At 35.4% G+C, this 22,049-nt stretch overlaps 1 protein-coding gene across 9 annotated transcripts in view; it reads left to right on the plus strand.

Moving 5' to 3' along the window:
- The window catches only part of CCSER2 (coiled-coil serine rich protein 2), a 149,795-nt gene that overhangs the window by 121,947 nt on the left and 5,799 nt on the right, over positions 1 to 22,049 (plus strand). For 2 of the 9 annotated variants that reach the window (XM_035023171.1, XM_035023187.1), the window contains exon 9: positions 10,006 to 10,087. The exons of 3 other annotated variants lie outside the window; for them this stretch is intronic. In XM_035023171.1, the coding sequence (XP_034879062.1) occupies positions 10,006 to 10,087 (82 nt within the window). Of the gene's footprint in view, positions 1 to 10,005; positions 10,136 to 15,808; positions 15,849 to 22,049 lie in introns of all 9 variants that reach the window. 4 more of the 9 variants (XM_035023177.1, XM_035023189.1, XM_035023182.1 and 1 more) reach the window with 3 other exon arrangements.

Here is a 22,049-nt window from a genome sequence, read left to right on the forward strand (position 1 = left end):
TGAGTTCATGGCATCAACTAAGAAAGAATTATGCACTCTCTGCCCTCTAGATTAGTGCTCCAGTAGAAATATAATGTGAGCTGCATATGTAATTAAATGCCCTAGTATCCAAATTAAAAAGAAACACGTATTGCAATGAGCACTAGGTGTTATACGCAAATAATGAATCATGGAACACTACATCAAAAACTAATGAAGTACTATATGGTGACTAACATAACGTAATAATAAAAAAAAGAAACACACAGAGTTAATTTTAATAAAATATTTTATTAACCCAGTAGTACCATTCAAAAATGGAATCAATATAAAGAAGATAATGAGATATTTTACATTCTGAGTTTTGGCTTTTGTTTGTACTAAGTCTTTGACATTTGGGGGTATTTTACATTTATACAGCATTCCATTTCAGACTATCCATAATTCAGCTGTGTGGTCGTCATTGGATTAGGCTTTAAACCTGAACTAAGTAGCAGGAATTAATGACCCCCCCACACACACAAAAAAAAGGTACATTCCTTCAGCTTTTAAACCATAGGTTCATTCATTCATTCAGTGAACCTTGACTACTTTATTCTATATTTCAATCCCAGTGTGCTAAGGGTTTTGGATACTAAAAAGACATTGCCTGATTCTTAGTTTATGATCCTCATGCGTAGACAGCAAAGGGTAAATCTGAGATGATAGGAGGGTGAGGCTCTGTTTCTAGACCAGAGGAAGGTGGGCATGTGTTCCAGACTTGGGGACTAGACCTTCTGGCTCTCAGATCCATCTTAAAACTGCCATCACTTAATGGTAACTTCAGTTCAGGAGTGTAGCGTGTTCAGCACTCACTGATGGAACAGATCCGTACATCTGGGAATTTGCATTGCTTCTGCTCTCTTTTTGCTGAAGATCAGGTCTCCCACCCTCTCCTTACATCTTATAAATCCTAAGTCTTCTAAGTTTCTAAGTTAAGTTCTTCTCCACAAGTTCTGTTTTATTTTAGAAACACTCCCAATGGATAGGGAATCATGGGGAGGCAATACCTGCTCTTAGTGCTGCTGCTTAGTGTGTTCAGATGTCTAGTATTTCTGAACTGGCCTGGTCTCAGGGTTTGGTCATGTATTTTACAGCTATTTCAGTTGTTTACTGTTGAAAGGAGTAAATAATCTTTCTTCTTTTTATACTCAGGGAAATTACCTTTAGTTTATAGAGATGAGAATGTCCTTAGACATGTTTTCCATCTCTCCCCAAGAAAATATGACCCTACCAATATAATCAGCATTTTAAATAATCTTGCTCTGTATTATTCTAATGTGCATTATAGTTTTATTCCTCTATTTTTTTTATTTTAAATACTTAAGATTCATAAAAAGTTATAAAAATAGTACAGAAAGATCCTTTGTATGGTTCACCCAATATCCCACAATGATTACATTTTATATACGTATAGTACAATTTCAAAACCAGGAAATTGACAGTAGTATATATGTAGTTCTGTGCCGTTTTATTATTATGTAGATTCCGGCAACAACACCGTATTTAAGATGCAGAATTATTGCACCACTACAAAGTTCTGCCTTGTGTGCTGCCTTTTTTTTTTTTTAAGATTTTATTTATTTATTTGTCAGAGAGAGAGAGAGCAAGCACAAGCAGGAGGAGGGGAAGAGGGAGAAGCAGGCTACCTGCTGAGCAAGGAGCCCAGTGTGGGACTCGATCCCAGGACCCTTGGACCCTGACCTGAGCCGAAAGCAGAACTTCACCAACTAAGCCACCCAGGCACCCCTGTGTGCTGCCTTTTAATAGTCACAATCATTCCCTTCTTCCTCTACCATTTCTAATGGCAACCACTAATCTGGTTTTCCACACCTATAATTCAGTCATTTCAAGAATGTTATGTAAGTGGGGCACCTGAGTGGCTCAGTCGTTAAGTGTCTGCCTTTGGCTCAGGTCAGGATCCCAGGGTCCTGGGATCCTGCCCTTCATTGGTCTCCCTGCTCAATGGGGAGCCTGCTTCTCCCTCTCCTTCTACTACTCCCCCTGCTTGTTCTCTTCTCTCTCTCTCTCTGTCAAATAAATAAAATTTTTTTTTTAAGATTTTATTTATTTATTTGACAGAGAGAGACACAGCGAGAGCAGGAACACAAGCAGGGGGAGTGAGAGAGGGAGAAGCAGGCTTGCTTCACACAAGGCTTAATCCCAGGACCTTGGGGCTTGACCTGAGCCGAAGGCAGACGCTTAACGACTGAGCCACCCAGGCGCCCCATAAATAACATTTTTAACATAAATAAATCTGTGATCCATTTTGAGTTAATTTTTATGTAAGATATAAGGTTTGGGTCAAGGTTCATTATTTTCCTACAATCACCCAGTTACTTTGCACCATTTAAAAAAAATATTATCCTTTCTCTATTGAATTACTTTGTGTTTTTGTCAAAAGTCAGTTGACTATATACTTGTATGGATCTACTTCTGGGTTTTCTATTCCACTGATCTATGTGTCTACCCCTCCACCAATACTGCACTGTCTTGATTGCTATAACTATAAAAAGTCTTAAGTTGAGTGATTCCTCCTACTTTTTCTTTTTCATAATTGTTTATATATTCTAATTTATTTGCTTTTCTGCATAATTTTAGAATTAGCTTATGTTATCTAAAAAAAGAATCTTGCCAGGATTTTGACAGAGAATGTGTCATACCTAAATATCATTTTGGAGTTAACATCTTTAGTATGTTGAATATTCCAATCCATGAATAACGTATATCTCTCCATTAATTTAAATCATTTTTTAAATTAATCAACATTTTCTCGTTTTCTGAATACGAGATCTACATATGCTTTCTTAGATTTATTAAGTATTTCATCGTATTGAGTGGGATTATAAATGGTATTGTCTTTTAAATTTCAGTTTCATGTGTTTATTGCTGGTATTTAGAAATACAAATGACTTTTTTTTTAAGATTTTATTTATTTATTTGACAGATAGCGAGAGCAGGAACACAAGCAGGGGGAGTGGGAGAGGGAGAAGCAGGCTTCCCGCCGAGCAGGGAGCCCAATGCGGGGCTCAGTCCCAGGACCCTGGGATCATGACCTGAGTTAAAGGCAGACGCCTAACGACTGAGCCACCCAGTTGCCCCTAGAAATACAAATGACTTTTGTATATGGATCTTGTATCCTATGAATTTATTAAACTCACTTTCTGGTTCTGGATTTTTCCTGTAGATCTAGATTTTCTATGTGGATTGTCATGTCATCTGCAAATAGGAACAGTTTTCTCAATTTTTTGATCTATATGTCTTTTATTTCCTTTTCTTACATTATGCCACTGGCTAGGACCTTTCAATAGTATGTTGAATAAGAATGATGAAAGTGGACATTCTTGCCATGTTCCTGATCTGTGGGGGAAAGCATTCAGTCTTTCACCATTAAATGAATGTTAGCTATAGATATTTGAAAGATGCTTTTTATCAAGTTGAGAAATTTCCTTTCTGTTCCTAGTTTGCAGAGAATTTTCATCATGAATGTGTGTTGGATTTTGTTCAGTCCTTTCGCTATACTAATATATGAACATGTCATTTTTTTTCACTTTAGCCTTTTGATTGCATTGATCATTTTTGGAATCAGTCTTGTTGACCTAACCCCTCCTTGATCATGATGTATAATTCTTTTATGTATTTCTGAATTCTAATCAATAATATTTTGATAAAGCTTGTTTATGTTTCTATTCATGAGGAATAATAGTCTGTTGCTTTCTGGTTTTTTTTGTTTTCTATTAAGGTAATTCTAGCCTCATAAATGAGTGGGGAAGTATTGTTTCCTCTAGATCTGTTTTCTGGAAGATATTATGTAGAATTGGTGTTAATTCTTTAAACATTGGTAGAATTCTCCAGTGGACCATCTAGGTCTGAAGATTTCTTTTTTGGGGAGTGTTTTAATTGTTATAGACCTATTCAGATGATCTCTTTCATCTCAGATGAGTTTTCATAGTTTGTGGTTTTGAGGAATTTGTCCATTTCTTCTCATTTGCCAAATTTATGACTGTAAAGTTGTTTATAGTATTCCCTTTTAATGGTTGGGGGATCTGTATTGTGACCTTGTTTCATTCACGATTTTGGTAATTTGAATCATCTCTCTGATCTTCTTTATCATTTGTAGTGGTTTGTCAATTTTGTCAAACTTTTCAAAGAACCAACTTTTTGTTTCCTTGATTACCTCTGTTTTTCTGTGTTCAGTTTCTGTAGTTTCTGCTCTTTATTGTATTCTTTTTTCTACTTCTGGTTTATTTTGGTATTTTTTCCCAGGTTTCTTTTTTTTTTTTTAAAGATTTTATTTATTTATTTGACAGAGAGAGAGATAGCGAGAGTAGGAACACAAGCAGGGAGAGTGGGAGAGGGAGAAGCAGGCTTCCCGCCGAGCAGGGAGCCCGATGTGGGACTCGATCCCAGGACCCTGGGATCATGACCTGAGCCGAAGGCAGACGCTTAACGACTGAGCCACCCAGGCGCCCTTTTCCCAGGTTTCTTAAGGTGGCAGTTCAGCTTATTGATTTGAGGGTTTTTTTCTCTTTTCTGTTACTGCTGTAGCTGTGTTCTACAATTTTCAATATGTATTTGTTTTGTATTCAGTGTGTGTGTGCATGTGTGTGTGTGTTTAATTTCCCTTGAAACTTCTTTGATCCATGAATTATATTGTTTAGTATCCAAGGATTTGGAAATTTTTCTGTCATTTTTCTGTTACTGATTTCTTTTTTTTTTTTTAAGATTTTATTTATTTGACAGAGACAGTGAGAGAGGGAACACAAGCAAGGGGAGTGTGAGAGGGAGAAGCAGGCTTCCTGCCAAGCTGGGAACCTGAAGCAGGGCTTGATCCCATGACCCGGGATCATGACCTGAGTTGAAGGCAGATGCTTAATGACTGAGCCACCCAGGCGCCCCTTGGTTACTGATTTCTAATTTGATTCCATAGTGGTCAGAAAACACATTCTGTGCAATTTTTATTCTTTTAGTTTGCTGTGGCCTACACTGTGGTCTGTTTTGGTAAGTGTTCTGTGGACTCTTGCAAAGAATGTTTATTTGGCTTTTGCTGGATGGAGTAGTCTGTATATGTTGAATAGATCCTGATTGTTGATGGTATCCTTGAGTCCTTCTGTATCACTGCTGATTTTATTGTCTAGTTGTTTTATCAATTATTAAGAGAGGAGTGTTAGACTTTCCAACTGTAATTATGGATTTGTCTGTTCTCCTTTCAGTTCTATCAGTTTTTGTTTCATGTGTTGCACAGTCCTATAGTTTGGTGCATACACGTTTAAGATCACTATGTCTTTTTGGTAGATTGACCCTTTTATCATTTTATAAGGTTACTTTTTATACCTGGTAATTTGCTCTGAATCCTCCTTTATTTGATATTAATATAGCAACTCTTACTATCTTTTGATTTTTTTGCATGGTGTAACTTTTTCCTGTTTTACTTTATTTTTTTTTTCTTCTTTCACATCTTTAATATTCAACAATTATGTCTCTCCTTAATATCCTTTGGCGTTAAATTTAATTGACCCTGGTTGTGTCAATTAGAAGCACTTGTATTATTTATGGATTTTTTATGAACTGTCTTTATCAGGTCTGTAGAGCTTTAGGCCACTTGCTTATTCATCACCTTGTTCATCAAATCCCCGTCTTAAAATATGGGGATTTCTGAAATAGTTTTTAATACAATAAAACATCCACTCTTACTACTGTATCCTGATATAGGTGGCAAACATTTTCTGTAAAGGACCAGATAGTAAATATTTTAGGCTTTATAGGTAACATACTGTCTCTGTCACCTCTTCTTCTTAGCAATCTTTTATTTTTTTTTATTATGTTAATCACCGTACATTACATCATTAGTTTTTGATGTAGTGTTCCATGAAACAAGTGTTCATTGTTTGTGCATAACACCCAGTGCCCCATGCAGAACATGCCCTCTTTAATACCCATCACCAGGCTAACCCATCCCCCTACCCCCCCTCCGCTCTAGAACTGTATTGTTATATATAAAGTGAATTTCTTGTGTCCTGCATATGATTGGGTCATGATTCTTTATCCACTCTGCCAGTCTGTCTAATTGGTGTCTATACACCTTTATATTTCATGCAATTACTGATATGTTAAGTCTGCCATTTTATTTTTTGTTTTGTTTCCTCTCATTTGTTTCTGGTTTCTTTTTCTTGCCTTTCTGTATGTTACTTAGACCTCTTAGAATTCCATTTTGCTTTATATGTAGTGTTTTGAGTGTATCTGTTTGTATGGGACTGTTACGGTTGTTGTAAGTATTATACCCTTTAAGTCCCTTTCTCTCCCCCATTTATAATATAAGTGTCTTAAATATTTCCTATACATATATTAAGAATGACATAAGACAATATTAGAGCCAGGGAAGAATGGAAGCCTAGGCTCCATTGTTGGTCTTTTCTGTTGGGAATAGGGCTGGGGCTGCAGTTTTTCTTGTGGCATTTAGCATGTCCTTGTGTACAGGTTTTGTGAACTGCTAGGCTACCTCTTTCCTGGTTCTTTGGCATGGTTCAGGATTTTCTTGACACTATTTCTATTTTTGTTTTTGTCTGTGTCCAGTGGCGTTTCTGTGTGCTGGCTTCTCCATCACCTAGTCTAGGATACGTTAGGCAAAAAGATACCTCAGGAATTTTCTACTACGTCCTCAGATTTCAAGGTCCCTAGCTGATCTATCTTCTTAGCTCCACCTTTCAGAGTTTTATGTTTGTTTTATATATAATGTCAAGAGTTTTGGCCTCTACTTTGCAGAAGGAAAAGGGGGAAGTGTTATCTATTCCATCTTGTGCTAGAACTGGAAGTACCGCTTCGATTAAATTTTAATCAAAGTATATTTCTACTCTGTGAAAGTCACTTAAGCTATAGTTGACACCAAGAAAAATGAGAAAGCTGTTATTCTCAGGGTGGTTATATTTCATAGAAGAATAAGAGAAACATTCAAATCAACATAATGAAAAGCAGAAGAAAAATTCCCTGAGACAAGCGCCCACCAAATGATGTAGATATTTATAAACAAGAATGATCATAATCAGTTCAGGTAGGATCCAGAGAAGCTTTGAAAGGCTGGATAGGAATTAGGTAGATGGGGATGGAGAAGTGGAAGGAGACATTTGAAGTGAAGTAAATAAAATGAGTAATATTCTTTGCCTTTCTAGACATAAACTGAAATGACAGCTGTTCAACTGGTAATAAATGGGTGCCCCTTGGCAGGAGCAGGCAAAGTTATTTATGTATTTATTTCACAAGGTTGTCTCTCTTTCCCTCTCATGCTCAAGCCCATCCCAGAGATCATGGTTTGTTGATCTTGGGTGAGGGAAGATGGGTATCATTGTTTTTGTTTCTAAAATTCTTAGGTGCTTGCAATGTGTAGCCAGACCTGATGTTATAGCTTTATCTCTAGTTAAATACAATAACTTCATTTGTTTTTTAATAGCTTCATTTAATTCAGTTTAAATCCATAAACAGTTATTTAGAGTCTGCTGTGTGTTAGGGACTGTTAGGCAAAGAACGTAGGACATTTAACATCCTTTAAAACTCCTGCCAGGTTCTGGGTATTGTGACAGATACTTTCACTTAAATTATTTCAGAGAACTAATGAATTATCATGAGACACCATTTAATAAATGCCATTGTTATAAATGCCATATAAATAGTTATAAAATTAAAGGATAGGGGTGCCTGGGTGGCTCAGTCGTTAAGCGTCTGCCTTCGGCTCAGGTCATGATCCCAGGGTCCTGGGATCGAGCCCCGCGTCGGGCTCCCTGCTCAGCGGGAAGCCTGCTTCTCCCTCTCCCACTCCCCCTGCTTGTGTTCCCTCTCTTGCTGTTTCTCTCTCTGTCAAAAAATAAATTAAAAATCTTTAAAAATAAATTAAAGGATAGCAATGATTGGAGTGGGGATAAGGACAGATATGTGAGTAACTGAATTCTAAGAACTGAAAGTGAGAATCTTCTTAGAGATGAACCATTCTGTCTTAGTCTGTTTGGGCAGCTATAATAGACCACCATAGACTTATAAACATTAGAAATCTTTTTCCCACAGTTTTGGAGGTTGGGAGGTCCAAGAGTAAAGACACCGGCAGATTCAGTGTCTGGCAAGGGCCTGCCGTAGACAACTGTCTTCTCCTTGTGTCCTCTTGTGGTGGATGGGGCAAGAGAGCTTTCTGGGGTTTCTTTTATAAGGGCACAAATCCCATTCATGAGGGCTCCACCCTCATGACCTACTCACCTCCCAAAGTCTCCACCTCCAAATACCATGACACTGGGGGAATAGGTCTCAACATATGAAATTTGGGGGGAACACAAATAATTCATTCTCTAGCACATTCTAATCCCGCAAATGAGGAAACTGAGGCTCAGAGAAGATCGGTGACTTTTTTAAGGTTATAGGACTTATGGAAGATCCAAAGAAAAACACAATTCTCCTGGCTCCTAGTCAGTACTATTTTCACAAACCTCCAGAGAGAATTTATTTCTTTGAAAAGGAATCTCTGCTGGTTTAGCTTATATACAAAATCCCCATCTGAAAGTGTCTTTACCCAGTACAGTGGATGGAACCTTGGCCCTGGTGAAACTCATAGGAAAAGTGCAAGCCCTTTCTTGGTTGAGGATTTGTTTTGTGTAAAGCTTTTGAACCAAAACATATCTGAAACAGCAAAATAGAATTGTATCAGGCACTCTCTTTGGAGAACACTTGGGATTATCACCCTATTAAATATTTTCTAAGCTACTTTCACAAACACCTGTGGCTAAATTAGTGGAGAAAAGATAATAATTTCAAAAGATAGGATCTTTACTTACTAGGATATTCTAAAAATCATTAATTCCACATGGTTTCTGGGAGCTGTTTTTCCCCTTCATTAACATAGAAAGTGGATCATTCTGTTTTTGTTTTATAGTGAGCAGTGTAGATACAATTACTCTTAAATTTAAATTAAGTATCTGATTATACTGAACTGAGCCAAGAAATATTGATACAGAAGTGGGAAAAAAAATTTATTTGGACCAGTGTGTTTGTGAAATCTGTAAACACCAATAAAAACTACATTAGTAATTTTCTACTTATGTCTATGTCAGATTAATTTGTCTGAAAATTATGCATACTTTTGCAAATTGAACTGGGTATGATGATTATTTATTTACAGCTCATTTTCCTTGATGATTTTGTTAGTGTTTAGTAGTTTTATTTGTGGCCATATTTCAGTCGATGAGGGTGCTAGGAACAGACCTGAGACCCAGTCTGGTTCTATTTGTGAGACATTGCACGAATCTTTTTCTCGATAACCCAGTTTTATCTGGAAAGTGAGGAAATTGAAGTAAATGCCATTGCAGATGTATTCCAATTCTGATAACCTGTTATTAAGTAAATCTAAGAAACCATAAGTTACTCATATTAAAAAGCGTGCATGTTTAACCTGTGGCCTGTATGTCACATTCTTGACAGTACTCACTCTCAAAACATCCTAAGTCTTTTTAATGCTGTGTTGGTTCTGCTATCTTCAGCCAATGTTCTTTATTTTACCTGCTAATCCTCTGAAAACCTATGATTTAAAAAGAAATAAAAATTTTTATATGATAGTTTTTTTGTTGCCTGATTTATAATTGATGCAATTTCTGTGTTTAACACTTAAAAGTGTGTCTCCCTTTTTAAATGCTTTCACATTTTATAAGACTGGAATCTGCTATTTAAAAAAGAGCTATATGATGATAAATGTAATGTATATGAGAAAGAATATATATTTCATTTCTTATGTATTAACTATATTAGGAGAAAATAATTTTTTTCTTAAAATATTTGGTAATACCTAGGTTTGGATTATGATGTATTTTTAATCATTTGAACTACCTATATTAAAAAAATGAAATCTGTCTTCTTATTAACACTATTGTTATTTTTTTTTTAAAGTATGACTTTGGTTTCTCTATTTTTCGGTTCCCTTTTTTATTATACCTCCCTACCCCATCTCTCTCTGCACAGGGTGGGTATTCTCCCTCCTTCTCTCCTTGGCAGGGCTCCTTCCAGGGGATCCCACGGACTGTTCCGCCGCACCGCAGACAGAGTGAGTCTGTGTCTCTCACTCCTATCCTGCTCTGGCTTCCCGTTCATGGTATTTCCCTTCTGCATGACCTGTCCCTCCCCCAGCATCCCACTTCCTGTCCAGAGTGACCTGCAGGCATGTGCTAAACCAGCACTCCCTGGGCTCTCTTCTCTTAATTAACCCTTCCTTTGACTGCATGTGAATAGACTTCTACTTAGAGCCTTAGGAGAACTGTCTGAAATTAATCTCATTTTAATGCTGTTTAAACCTATTGCCAGTGACCCTAGATCTACTGACATGCATCTGCCTTTAATGTATTTTCTCTTTTTGTGACCTTGAGATCTATGAATAACAAAATTTTTTTATCTAGTTACGTCAAAAATGTACACACCATTTGCAGCGATATGGACAGATGCATACTGTTTGAGGGAGCAGGCTTACTAGACCATTGCACATTTCTTTAAATATTTCCTAATCAAGAAGCTTCGATTGCATTTCACTGTCATCTAAAAGCAGTCTTTTTATCTTTTTAATTTAATCATTTCAAGGGTTTTTTTTTAACAACTAATAAGTTTTTGTAATTCATCAGCTGCTTTACAGTACAGGAAAAAATGGCTTTTGAATATGCATGGTTTACTAACATTTCTAATGATTTAGTAATTGTTTGACTTAAAAAATTTTTTGTTTACATTGAATCTGCTTTCCAAAACAGTGTTTATTATTTTATATTATGTGCTTAAATACACCTGGTAAGTTGGTTATATTTTATCTTTTTTGAAAAGTCACCCAAAAAAGCTAATATTAATGAAAAAGAGATATTAATATTGTCAATCAGTCACTTTTATGCCTCCTGCATGGATTTACCCTGATTTTTGATTCAGATCAATTTTTTTATAAATTATCTTTATCCATGTGAAGTATCAAAGGTCCCAAAGTTTTAAGCTGTTAAAATTAAGAAATATGATTTATTCAAATAAAAATTCATTTTTTGAATTAGGCAAAATTATGAGGTATCAGTATGAACTTGAGACAAGGTTTGAGGTTTATTTTTGGCTATTATGCCTCTGCTTCCCTTTTGTGTTTTTTGTTTCAAAGAAAATAGATTAATAGAAAGTTTGTATAGGCTTTTATGTCAGATTATTTAGTAGCAAGTTAATTTGTTTAGTGGAAGCAATGAGAAGAGGGATTCTTCCTCCTCCTCTTCTTCCTTTCCCATCCCCTACCACCTCTGTATGCCTCCTTTTTACTTCTCTTGTCTTCAATTACTTCCCATTCCTTTCTCCTGTATTAAGTATTCCTAGCACATAAAAAATTACTTTAAGATGCTAGTGAACTAATCTGACTTTCAAAGGGCAGCTATAACATGATAATATATTTTTAGGCTTATACATAGTAAATTGCATGGTTTGACAGATTTCCCTCAGATTAACATCCCTGCCTTGAATTTACTGTAACTCCCTTTTAGTTCCTGTCCTCTTTCCCTACCATTCTTCTCCCTCATTCTCCTTCCCTTCAGCTAGCTATAATGTGGAATTGAAGTTTAAGGTTAATTATTCCATATTGCAAACAAAGATTTATGTTCATTTTTAAAACATGTTTCTCAGAAACACTCATTTCACTGGTTTCTTATTTGTATAGCTTTAGAATTTTCTTGTCTCTCCCTAGAGTCATTGGCCCTCCATTTTTAAATGTTTCTTCCTTCTTTCCTCTTGGGTTAGAGCTGCCTTTTTCATTTCCCAACTATGAAGAAGCACTGTCCTGCAACACTATCAAGATCTGTCTTTCTGGCTTTTGTAGATCAAACCTTCCTTATCCTCATCTTCACATTAGTAAGGAGAAAGTTTTGGTTCTGTAGAGTTTGGATGTGTTAGCCACCTATCAGAAAGTAATACATATTGCAGTCTTTTCTTGAGTAAGTTCTCACAGCTTACATAGCTAAGAGAACTGGCCCTGGAATTTGATCGTTGAGACTTGTAGGACCCTGGTTGTGGAAAGTGATAATTAGATGACTTGTTCATGGTTTTTTGATACCTCTTACTGAGTGGGGAAAGTTCCTTTAGAGGAAAAATATATTCTAAACTACACTATTTTGGATTTACCCTGAGAACAGCTAAAGCAGTTTACTAATAAAATTATTATTATTTTAATTTTTAAAGAATATTTTAAATTTCTCCAAAATATAGAATTTTTACAGAATATAAAATATAGAATTATATGTATTATATATAAATTATCTAAAATACAGAATTTTAATTTTTTTAAAGAATATATTGAATTTTTCTAAAATATAGAAAAGGGGCGCCTGGGTGGCTCAGTCGGTTTAGTGTCTGCCTTCGGCTCGGGTCATGATCCCAGGGTCCTGGGATCGAGTCCTCCATCCGGCTCCCTGCTCAGTGTTGAGTCTGCTTCTTCCTCTCCCTCTGGCCCTCCCCCTGCTTGTGTGCGTGCGTGCGTGTGCTTTCTCTCTCTCTCAGATAAATAAATACAATCTTTTAAAAATATATAGAGAAGAAAGGTATGGAGTCTCCAATGGTTTTCATAGGGTTTTGGAATAGATCTCCCCCTACCTACACTAAACATATTTAGTGAAATAATATTTGTCTCCATGTTTAGTTAGTATGTGATTCCTAGGGCTGAGTTTTGGAGAGGTTAATTCTGTAAGTGATAGTAGATAGTTGAGAGAGTTCTCCTTTATTATAATCTGTTTCATTAATAAGTTCTTTTTGAGACCCTCTTGAACATCAACATAAGTGAACTGACTTTTCTTCTAAATGCAAAAGTCAAGCAGGCTTTAGTAAGGGTAGTCTGGTTTTGTTTTTGTTTTTAATTTATGGGAATAGTAGACTTTCCAGCATAATGAGAGCCTGTTCTGGTTATGTAGAGAATGAAATAATTAACATTTACAGGGAATGTTTAGCTCTGGTCACTCAGGAAAACTGCATTGGCCAAGGATGTTCTTGCTGAATTTAAGAATAACTCTAGAAAAATGGAGAAAAAAGGAAAATCCTGGTCTTTATATATTTTTCTCTGACTTCCATTTCTTTTCTTGAATATGTTACTGGTCTCAACTTGATAATGCTTGTCTTCCAATTTCAAATTAAATTTTTCTCTAGGTTAGTAGAAAATATCTATGTTTGGACGTAGAAGAGGTCTTCTTCTTGTCCTGACTTCAGCTTTTGTCCAAATTGACTTAACTAACATTAGTTTAGTCTTTTTGATATCCAACTGTATAAAATTAGGAATGATAAATAACCTACCTTGTAGTAGGAAAATTTAATAAAAATAATTGCTTTTGGCAAGTAAAAAGCCCTAATGGTAATCTGAAGTAGCACTTCTTGCCAGAGCATATACTTTTAGGAATACTTGAGTTTTCAAAAAGTATGTTTTGAAGTAATAGTTTTATTTTGAAGTAATTTCTTGTCATGCCTAAAAAGACTATTAAATTTGCTCTTTAACACCTTGATTGGAAGAATTTAGAAATCTTATCAACCTTTACCTTTAATGTGCACTAACTTCGGTGAGACAAAAAATGTTTTTAAACAACAAAAATAACATAAGTGCATCTACCTATGTCTTAATAGCTCAGCAGTTTCTTGATACAGCATTAGTATTGCCTGATTTCTAAATTTATATTATAATAACTATTCCACCCAGAATTACATTAAGAATGATGATTACATTGTCTTATATCCTCCTCCTTCTCTTATAACCCTCAGAGGATATTTTACAAACATTTTTGACAAACGACACTTAAAATTCATTTTATATCACAACCCAGTATGTATTTACTAAACGAAACTATGTACTTAACAGCCCAGCACACATGTGAGTGTATTTAATATTCAGATAAAAGTTGAATGAAATAGTACTTTCTCTTAGAATATATAATACTCTCATATTTTCTTAATTTTTTGTTTTGCTTTTTTCACATAGTATCATTATATGAACATTTTTGATATAGTACATATTTCTTGAAAGCATCATTTTAATGGGTACATGATAATACATTATTATGTGGCTGTACTGTAATTAATCTTTTCCTATTGTTGGGCATTGATGTTGTTTACATTTTTCCCTATTAAATAGAGATACGCTTGCAATGACGTTTATCCTTATGTATAGATCAGTATCACCATCTCTCTTAGGTAGATTACTAGAAGGATGTTGCTTAATCAAAGGATGTGTGCACTTTCTAAAAACATTTGATGTGTATTGTTGAAATGCCAAACATGTTCATAAGGTATATATGTTAATGTGGCTCAATCTGATTGGCTCCACCATGTGACTATAATCAATTTTATATATAAGGGTAGCATTAGTTTCAGTGCTTTAATGAGAAATTAGCTCTGGGAGTGACTTTTCATAAAAATAAAATATTTTCAGTGAAATGGAAACTAGGGTAACTCAGTAAAAACTGAACAAATAATACAGAATATGACACTCTGTCCATTTTTGTAGCTAATTTCAAGGCTGTTTACTTTAGTCATTGGTTAATTGACTAGAAATGTGCATTAAACTCATGGTCCAGGAGGCTGTCCCATAAACTAGTTTCTCTGGGCACTTTGTAATTATGAGAAACACAGCAATGGCTGTTTTCTGCATAAGACTTTTATAACAACCTGCTCTGTATATTATGGAACTGTTTTGTTAGCTGTGTTTGTTGTACCATAATGCCTGCAGTATCGTACTCTGGATAAATATACCATGCATATTGGTCACAGCAATGGAATGGTACTATTATGATGTTTAGTTTTGTTTTCTGAACTACTCTGAATCCCAGAGGTTAAATGCTAATGGGTTCTGTGTCTTAGAGATAAAGACCTATGAAAATTAAGTATTCACACTGATTATGTTTGGGTCATAAACGCTTATTATTTAAGTCAATATTAATCAGTTTGATAGTTTTTAAAGAAGTTAACTGATCAACTTAGAAAGCCATTGAACTCCTTATCTCAGAATTTGTTTATATATAATTTATGTTTATCAATCAGTTATCTTCTCTAAATTCTCTGAGATCTAGAAGCATCATTCTGAGATCTAGAGGAATAAGAGCATTCCTGGTTCCCAGAAAACTTTGGAAGTTGTGATTGGTTTCATGTGAATTACAGAGCAAAATTCTTTGAATCTAGTTATACTAGGGATCTAGTCATATCTTCTATCTTTATAGTGATGTGTGGAGCCTCGCTTATAATTTAGAACATCATATTTAAGACAGACACATACATGAAGATCAGATAATACTTTAATTGGTCTTTAATGCAGCAGTAGTAATAAAAGTGAACTAATATTGAATTGTATTTAGTTTATAATGTGCAAGGCTTTCTGAAATTATTAGAGAAATAATTTCTGCTTGCTTTATAAGGGATTACTTGTGGCTAAACCTTTTTAGATCTTTGGAGTACGACTACTGTATAAAAACCCTTTCAATACTTTATTTGGTAATATTCTTCAAATGATTCCTTTTAAGTGTGAGAAGTTTTACATATACGATTCTGTGGTTATGAATATTTATATTAACTTGCAAACCTCTTTAGCAAGAAAGTATAAATTTATTAAAAATGTTTTCATTTTACATAAATATACTAAATAAAATAATACTGCCTAGAAAAACACAACAAAAGCTAAGCAAATACTGTTGGCTGCTATACCCAGTCCTGGCAATTCCTTGGTGTTGTGTGTGGTCTCTGACACCATTGTCCTGTCTTTTTCTTGTCTCTGCTCTCCCATTATGCCATTGGCAAGGAGTTGAGAAGTTAGTCCATTACTTCTCTGACAAAGCGTGGTACAGTACAATTTCAGATTTTTTCCTACCACCTTCCTCATAGTCACTTTCTGTTTTTGTTTTTTTTCCAGTTTGCATGATGCATGTCAGAGCCTGCATGAAAATACAGGCATGTTACAGATGGCTCCATTTCCATCTTCCTTTTAGCCTTTAAAATATATTTAATAATAATAAATTTATATGTACCAAGAAAATAATTTTAAGTAATTTCTGTGCCTGCTATGCAATAGTATTATTATGCTTTAGAACATTTCCTGCTTTCTACCTTACACACCTGGACATATTTTTCTCAGTCACGATTTGATGTTTCTAGCTGGCATCTTATCGTTGGTAACTCTAGAACAAAATGTTTACAGAAACTGCTATGAGTTTTTTCTTATGCTAATTCTAGAAATCTCTGAAATTGTAGGAAACAGTGAAGGTGAAGTTTTTCTCAGTGATGAGTGCTATTTTGCCTTTCCTTGTGTTCAGTGTATTTCCTCCAGTAGGTCACTTAAAACCATTTTTTTTCTCCCAAAATACTGCTGCATAGTGTGGCTTGAGTTTGGTGTCTGAGACTTAGCTTGTGTAGGATAGATCAACTGAGAAAGACATAGGATATTATCCAGGAAAGTTAGTACCTGAATGTTGGTATTGAATTTGCCTATTAACTTTTTAAAATAATCATCCTGCTATACTGCATATTCTGAAAGTCTGTGAACTCATTGGAATTACCCAAATAACACAGAATGATAAAGTTTTAGTGCTGCATTTTAAATTCTCTGTCAGTTCAAATTCTGCCTTTACCATTTGCTAAAGTATGTGAATTTCAATATGTTACTTTCTTTTAACCTCTGTTTACTCATCTACCAAAACAAGACAGTACTTTCCACTGAGGCTCTTGTGATAATTAGAGATCATGCATGCAAATTTAGTGTTTGGCTATTTAACCTTGGGAGAAGGGAAATGCTATTCTCTCAGAGCCCAGAATATAGCATTTCTCAAGTATTTATAATGTGTCAGGCACTATATTAAGCACTTTGGTGTGCATGTTATCATTTATTATTTACAACAATTCAGTGAGGTATAAATAACTGTTATTATCGTCATTTTATAAATTATGAAAGTCCTTTTTTTTTTTAAGATTTTATATTATTTATTTATTTGAGAGAGAGAGATAGCGAGAGGGAGCACCAGCAGGCTCCCTGTGGATGTGAGGCTTGATCCCAGACCCTTCCATCTCAGAGTAGTAAGATAATTTACCCAATATCTCACCAATAATAAGTGATGGAGTCAAAACTAAACCCAGATCAGTCTGATTCCAAAAGCTAAGTGATTCAATATTGTATGTATTGTACTAGCTCCTCCATATAGCCGTATATAAATTCCTTCTATACTTTAAAGTGCCTTGCATGTCCTAGCTCTGTTTTATCTTCAGGAAGGTACTTAAGGAACCTTGACTTCTGTATCATATCAAACATGCCTGCTATGGATTTAAAACACTTAAGATATAACTGACAAAGGGGCGCCTGGGTGGCTTAGTTGGTTAAGCAACTGCCTTCAGCTCAGGTCATGATCCGGGGTCCTGGGATTGAGTCCCGCATCAGGCTCCCGGCTCATTGGGGAGCCTGCTTCTCCCTCTGACCCTCTCCCCTCTCATGCTGTTTCTCTCCTGCTCACTCTCTAATAAATAAATAAATAAATAAATAATCTTTAAGATCTAACTGACATTACTGAAATACTTATTTGAAGCCTAGAAAGCTCTTATTCTATAGCAACTAGTTTATTATACTGCTATAAAACTTGCCCCTTTTTTTCAAAACCCAGTTACAAAAGGACCATGGGTTGAATTCTTCATTCTCACACCTTTTAATAATCATAGGTGACATTTATTGAGCACTTTGGATGACTAGGAGGTCCTATGCTACGTGTTTTACATGTATAATCATATTTAATTATTAGGATTAGAAATGGAAAATAGTTGAATGTTTGTTAAGACAGTGTTCCAACTTATTTCATCCAGAAATATCGATCTTCAGGTAAAAAATATTTGTAGCTTAGCTAGTAGGTCATGGGAGGTGCTATGTTCTAGTTAACTTACAATTCTTCCTGCTGCCCTTCTAAACATTAATCATTATGCTAACCCCAAACTTATTTAGAGAAGACTTTTTTTTCCTGTTACAAGATTTCTTTTTCATCAGTGTTATTTTTTAAACTTGTTTTTATTTGGTTATTAGTGCTGTATCACTGACCTAAGAGGGAAGTATCATTTTGATTATTTATTACCAAAGAAGCAATTTTGTAATACACCACTTACTAATTTCATTTATTTATTAATTTATCTAGAAAATATATATTTAATCCCTACTATGTGCCAAATACTAGGCATACCAACTACAACAACAAATAAAGCATGGTACACTCCTGTAAGGAGCCCATGTCTCTGGTTATCTTTGTAAGCAGCCCAAAATAGACATTTAAGATTATCTTTGAAGATCCTACCAAGCCCCTGCACAGTTACCCAGTGTGCCCCTGGCTCCCTTGACCTTGATACCTGTAACCATTGTTTCTGAGAATTCTCAGAATGGTGCGCTGAGGTATTTGTATCTAACTAAATAAAGTAAGACATGAAATCACTGAGTCTAGTTAGAAGAACTTAGTTCTTCAAATCTGGGGATGTGTCCACATTTTGAAACTTCAGTAACTAACCATTCTGTAAGTTGCAAGGATGGAGTACTAAAGCTCTACTTACTTGTGACTACAGGATATTTCCAGAAGTCTGCCCCACCCCCCAGTAGGTGGTGGGATTCCTTTTGCCCTCTGAGTCTTTTGGGCTGCTAGGCTATGAAATGAATGGGCTGGTGGGCAACTTTTTTGGATACAGATTAGTACCTCATCATCCATCTCCAAAGCAAGAAACCTGTAACTCATCTTGAATTCCTTCCAAACAGCTGCTTACCTAACCACCATTAAAAAAATCTCTTTCAATCCTTTCCAGTTTTTCTTTCAGTATATTAATTTTAGACCCTTATAATTTATCATCTGGGTTATTAGCAATAGCATACTGCCTGGCTATTCTGCTTATAATCACCCTTCCTGTACGTTCTTCACTAATTCCACCAAAATAACATTGTAAAATATGCATTGGATCTTAGAATTCCTGTTTAAAATTTATCTGCCATCATCTGTTGCATAAAGTCGAACCACTTAACCTGATATGAGTTTATTTATGAGCTGGCCCTTTGCCTATGCTTTCCCACCAACACTGTGATCTCCAAATTCAGTCTAACAGTTTGAAGTTACTAGAACATACCATATTCTTTTTTTGCCTTTGTGCTTAGCATGAACTGGTGCTCTACCCTGAATGTTCTTCCCTTCTTGTCTATTTGGCAAACTCTTAACTCATCTTAAAACTCAGTTCAGATGTTTGTGATTCTTGGATGCTTTCTATGACCTCTATAATCAGGCATATTTTTTCTTTTTGTTCTCCTATGTTGTTATGCTTGAGACATGGTCTCGTCATTTGTTTACCTATCTCCCTCGCTAGAACTCTAGGTTCCATAGGAACAGCATTGTAATTCAGCTCCCTATTTTTCTATACCTAGTACAATGCATGATATATTGTAGACCTTTAAAAAAAATGGTCTTTGATGTTCCTTCCTATTAGTCTTATTACGGTGAGAATATGGAGTCTTTTTTATTTATTTCTTTGGAATTCATTCTAAAGGTGTCTGAGGGCATAGAAGCAGTAATAAATGTGGGCAGGAAGAATTGTTAATATCTTGCCTTAATACAGTTGAGTGCTTAGAATTTGGAGGAAATAGTGCTGCAAGCAACAAGCTATCCAAACCCATCTTTGCTTTGTTTACTAGAGGTTAAGAGGCAGCTTGTTGTTTAACTCGCCAGCAGGTAACTAATGACAATTCAGTCCTTCATGGGCATCCAATTCTACACAGTCATCCACCTTTAGGAGAAGTCATTTTCTTGGTCCTCACTACTGTAGTCATTTCTTCATCTTCTTTGAGAGACTTTTTTCTTATGGTAATAGAATTGATTTCAAAACTAGTTTCCAAATAAATAATAAAACAGGACATTTATTTGGGGATAGGGAAATTAGCTCACACCACTAAAATTAACTTTCAATAAAAATGCAAAATCTGCATTATTTATAAAGCACTTAGAAACCACTCATTTATTCACTGTAGTTAAGTGATAGGCATCTTTTATATAATTGTTCAACCTAACTCCTCTGAGAAGACTCAAAATTTTATTATTTTTAAAAACCTGATTATGGGGCGCCTGGGTGGCTCAGGCGGTTGAGTGTCTGCCTTTGGCTCAGGTCATGATCCCAAGGTCCTGGGATCAAGCCCCGTCAGGCTCTCTGCTCAGCGGGGAGTCTGCTTCCCCCTCTGCCTCTGCCTCCCACTCCCCCTGCGTGTGCTCTCTCCCTTTCTCAAGTAAATAAATAAAATTTTTAAAAAATAAAAAAATTAAAACCTGATTATTTCCTAATTCTTTAATACTTGATATGGAGCTTTATTGCATTTAATACATGCAGCACATCTTCCTGCTGTACTTCCATTTAGTTCTCTGATAAGCAGGAGTCAGTTGGGTAATAAAAGGACAGTAGTCCCCCCAGCCTTATCCACGGTTTTGCTTTCTGTGGTTTTGGTTACCTGCTGTTGACTGCCACCTGGAAGCAGATGATTGTCCTTTTGACATATTGTCAGAAGATCAATAGTAGTCTTAATGCTGTGTCACAACTCCTACATCATTCACCTCATTATGTAGGCCTTTCATCATCTCACATCATAAGAAGAAGGGTGAACACAGTACAATAAGGTATTTTGAGAGAGACCACATTCACATAACTTTTATTATAGTTATTGTTATAATTGTTCTCTTTTATTAGTAGTAATTGTTGTTAATCTCTTACTGTGCCCAATTTATAAATTAAACTTTATCATAGGTATGTATGTATAGGGAAAAACATAGTAAATATAGGGTTCATTACTATCTGCGGTTTCAGGCATCCACTGGAGGTTTTGGAACATATTCCTGCAGATAAGAGGGGACTACTATAATCAGTGCAAATGGATAATTTATCTACAGTTCACAGTGCCCCTTTTCTGGAGGTTTGGTTATCTTAATGATAAGTTTATTACTTAATTAGGAAATCATACCTTTTTATGCTTTGAACTGATAGCACGTGTTGATACCTTTTTTTCTTACTACCAATAGGCATATTACAATAAAGTCATTTTAAATTGTTATATTTTCAAAGGTCTTAAGTTGCTTTATGATTTTTTTTATTCAAGATTAGAGTATCTTTTGATATTTTTGAAGGTTTTGAAAAGATAGGAAAAGGGAAAGTAAATCCCCATTTCAATCAACCATTTGGTGCTGCACCTTTCCCTTTGGTTGCTTTTTTTCCTTTTAGTAGTTTTTGGTTTGCTTAATATGGTCCTGCTCTATATTTTTATTAATCTTTCTAAAACGTATGATCACTTTGGCACTGTCCTTTTTTTCTAGGGAATCCCAGCTGATTGTCATTACCTAGTGATTTTAGTACCTTCCTTCTTGAAGGACAGTTTATTCATCTCTGTGGTGATTTATTGTGAAAATGCCCACTGGACTTTAAAGTTTAGAACATTTAGCTTGAAGCAGAAACTGAGATGGCTTATTTGTTTTAAATATTCTAAAATAAGAGTTAATGTAACATACTCTATATGAATTTTGAGTAGTCATTGTCTTGATTTTACTATTTTTTTGAATAGCCAGTTGACCATATACCGTCCTGGCCAGCCATCCCTCTACAAGTCGTTAAATTTTGCTCTCAGTCATCTTAACCCTGCCATAATTGGCCTGACTCCTGGCCGCAGCAGCCATAATTAGTACTGGTCAAGGAGGTGAAAAAGTGACAAAACATGAATGATGCAGTATAAATAGATTTGCCCCTTTTGTTGGAGAAATTAGAGATACTGCGTAGATTGATTTGTGGATTAGTGTAGCAAAAAAAAAGTTATTTTATTAGTAAAAGCTGACCCTCTAAAAAAGTCTGTGTTTCAAAGCCCTTTGGCAAACATTTTTATATTTTCGGCCCACATTATTTAATAGAAAATTATGTGTATTTGTGTTTATACATTGATAACAACCTCCCCTGTAATAGGACATGACCAGTAGGCTCTGCCCCATATACTCTACTATCTGGGCCATTGAAAG

The sequence above is a fragment of the Mirounga leonina genome, unplaced genomic scaffold (genome assembly GCF_011800145.1).
Source record: "Mirounga leonina isolate KUSES-001 unplaced genomic scaffold, KU_Mleo_1.0 Mir_114, whole genome shotgun sequence".
NCBI lineage: Eukaryota > Metazoa > Chordata > Mammalia > Carnivora > Phocidae > Mirounga > Mirounga leonina.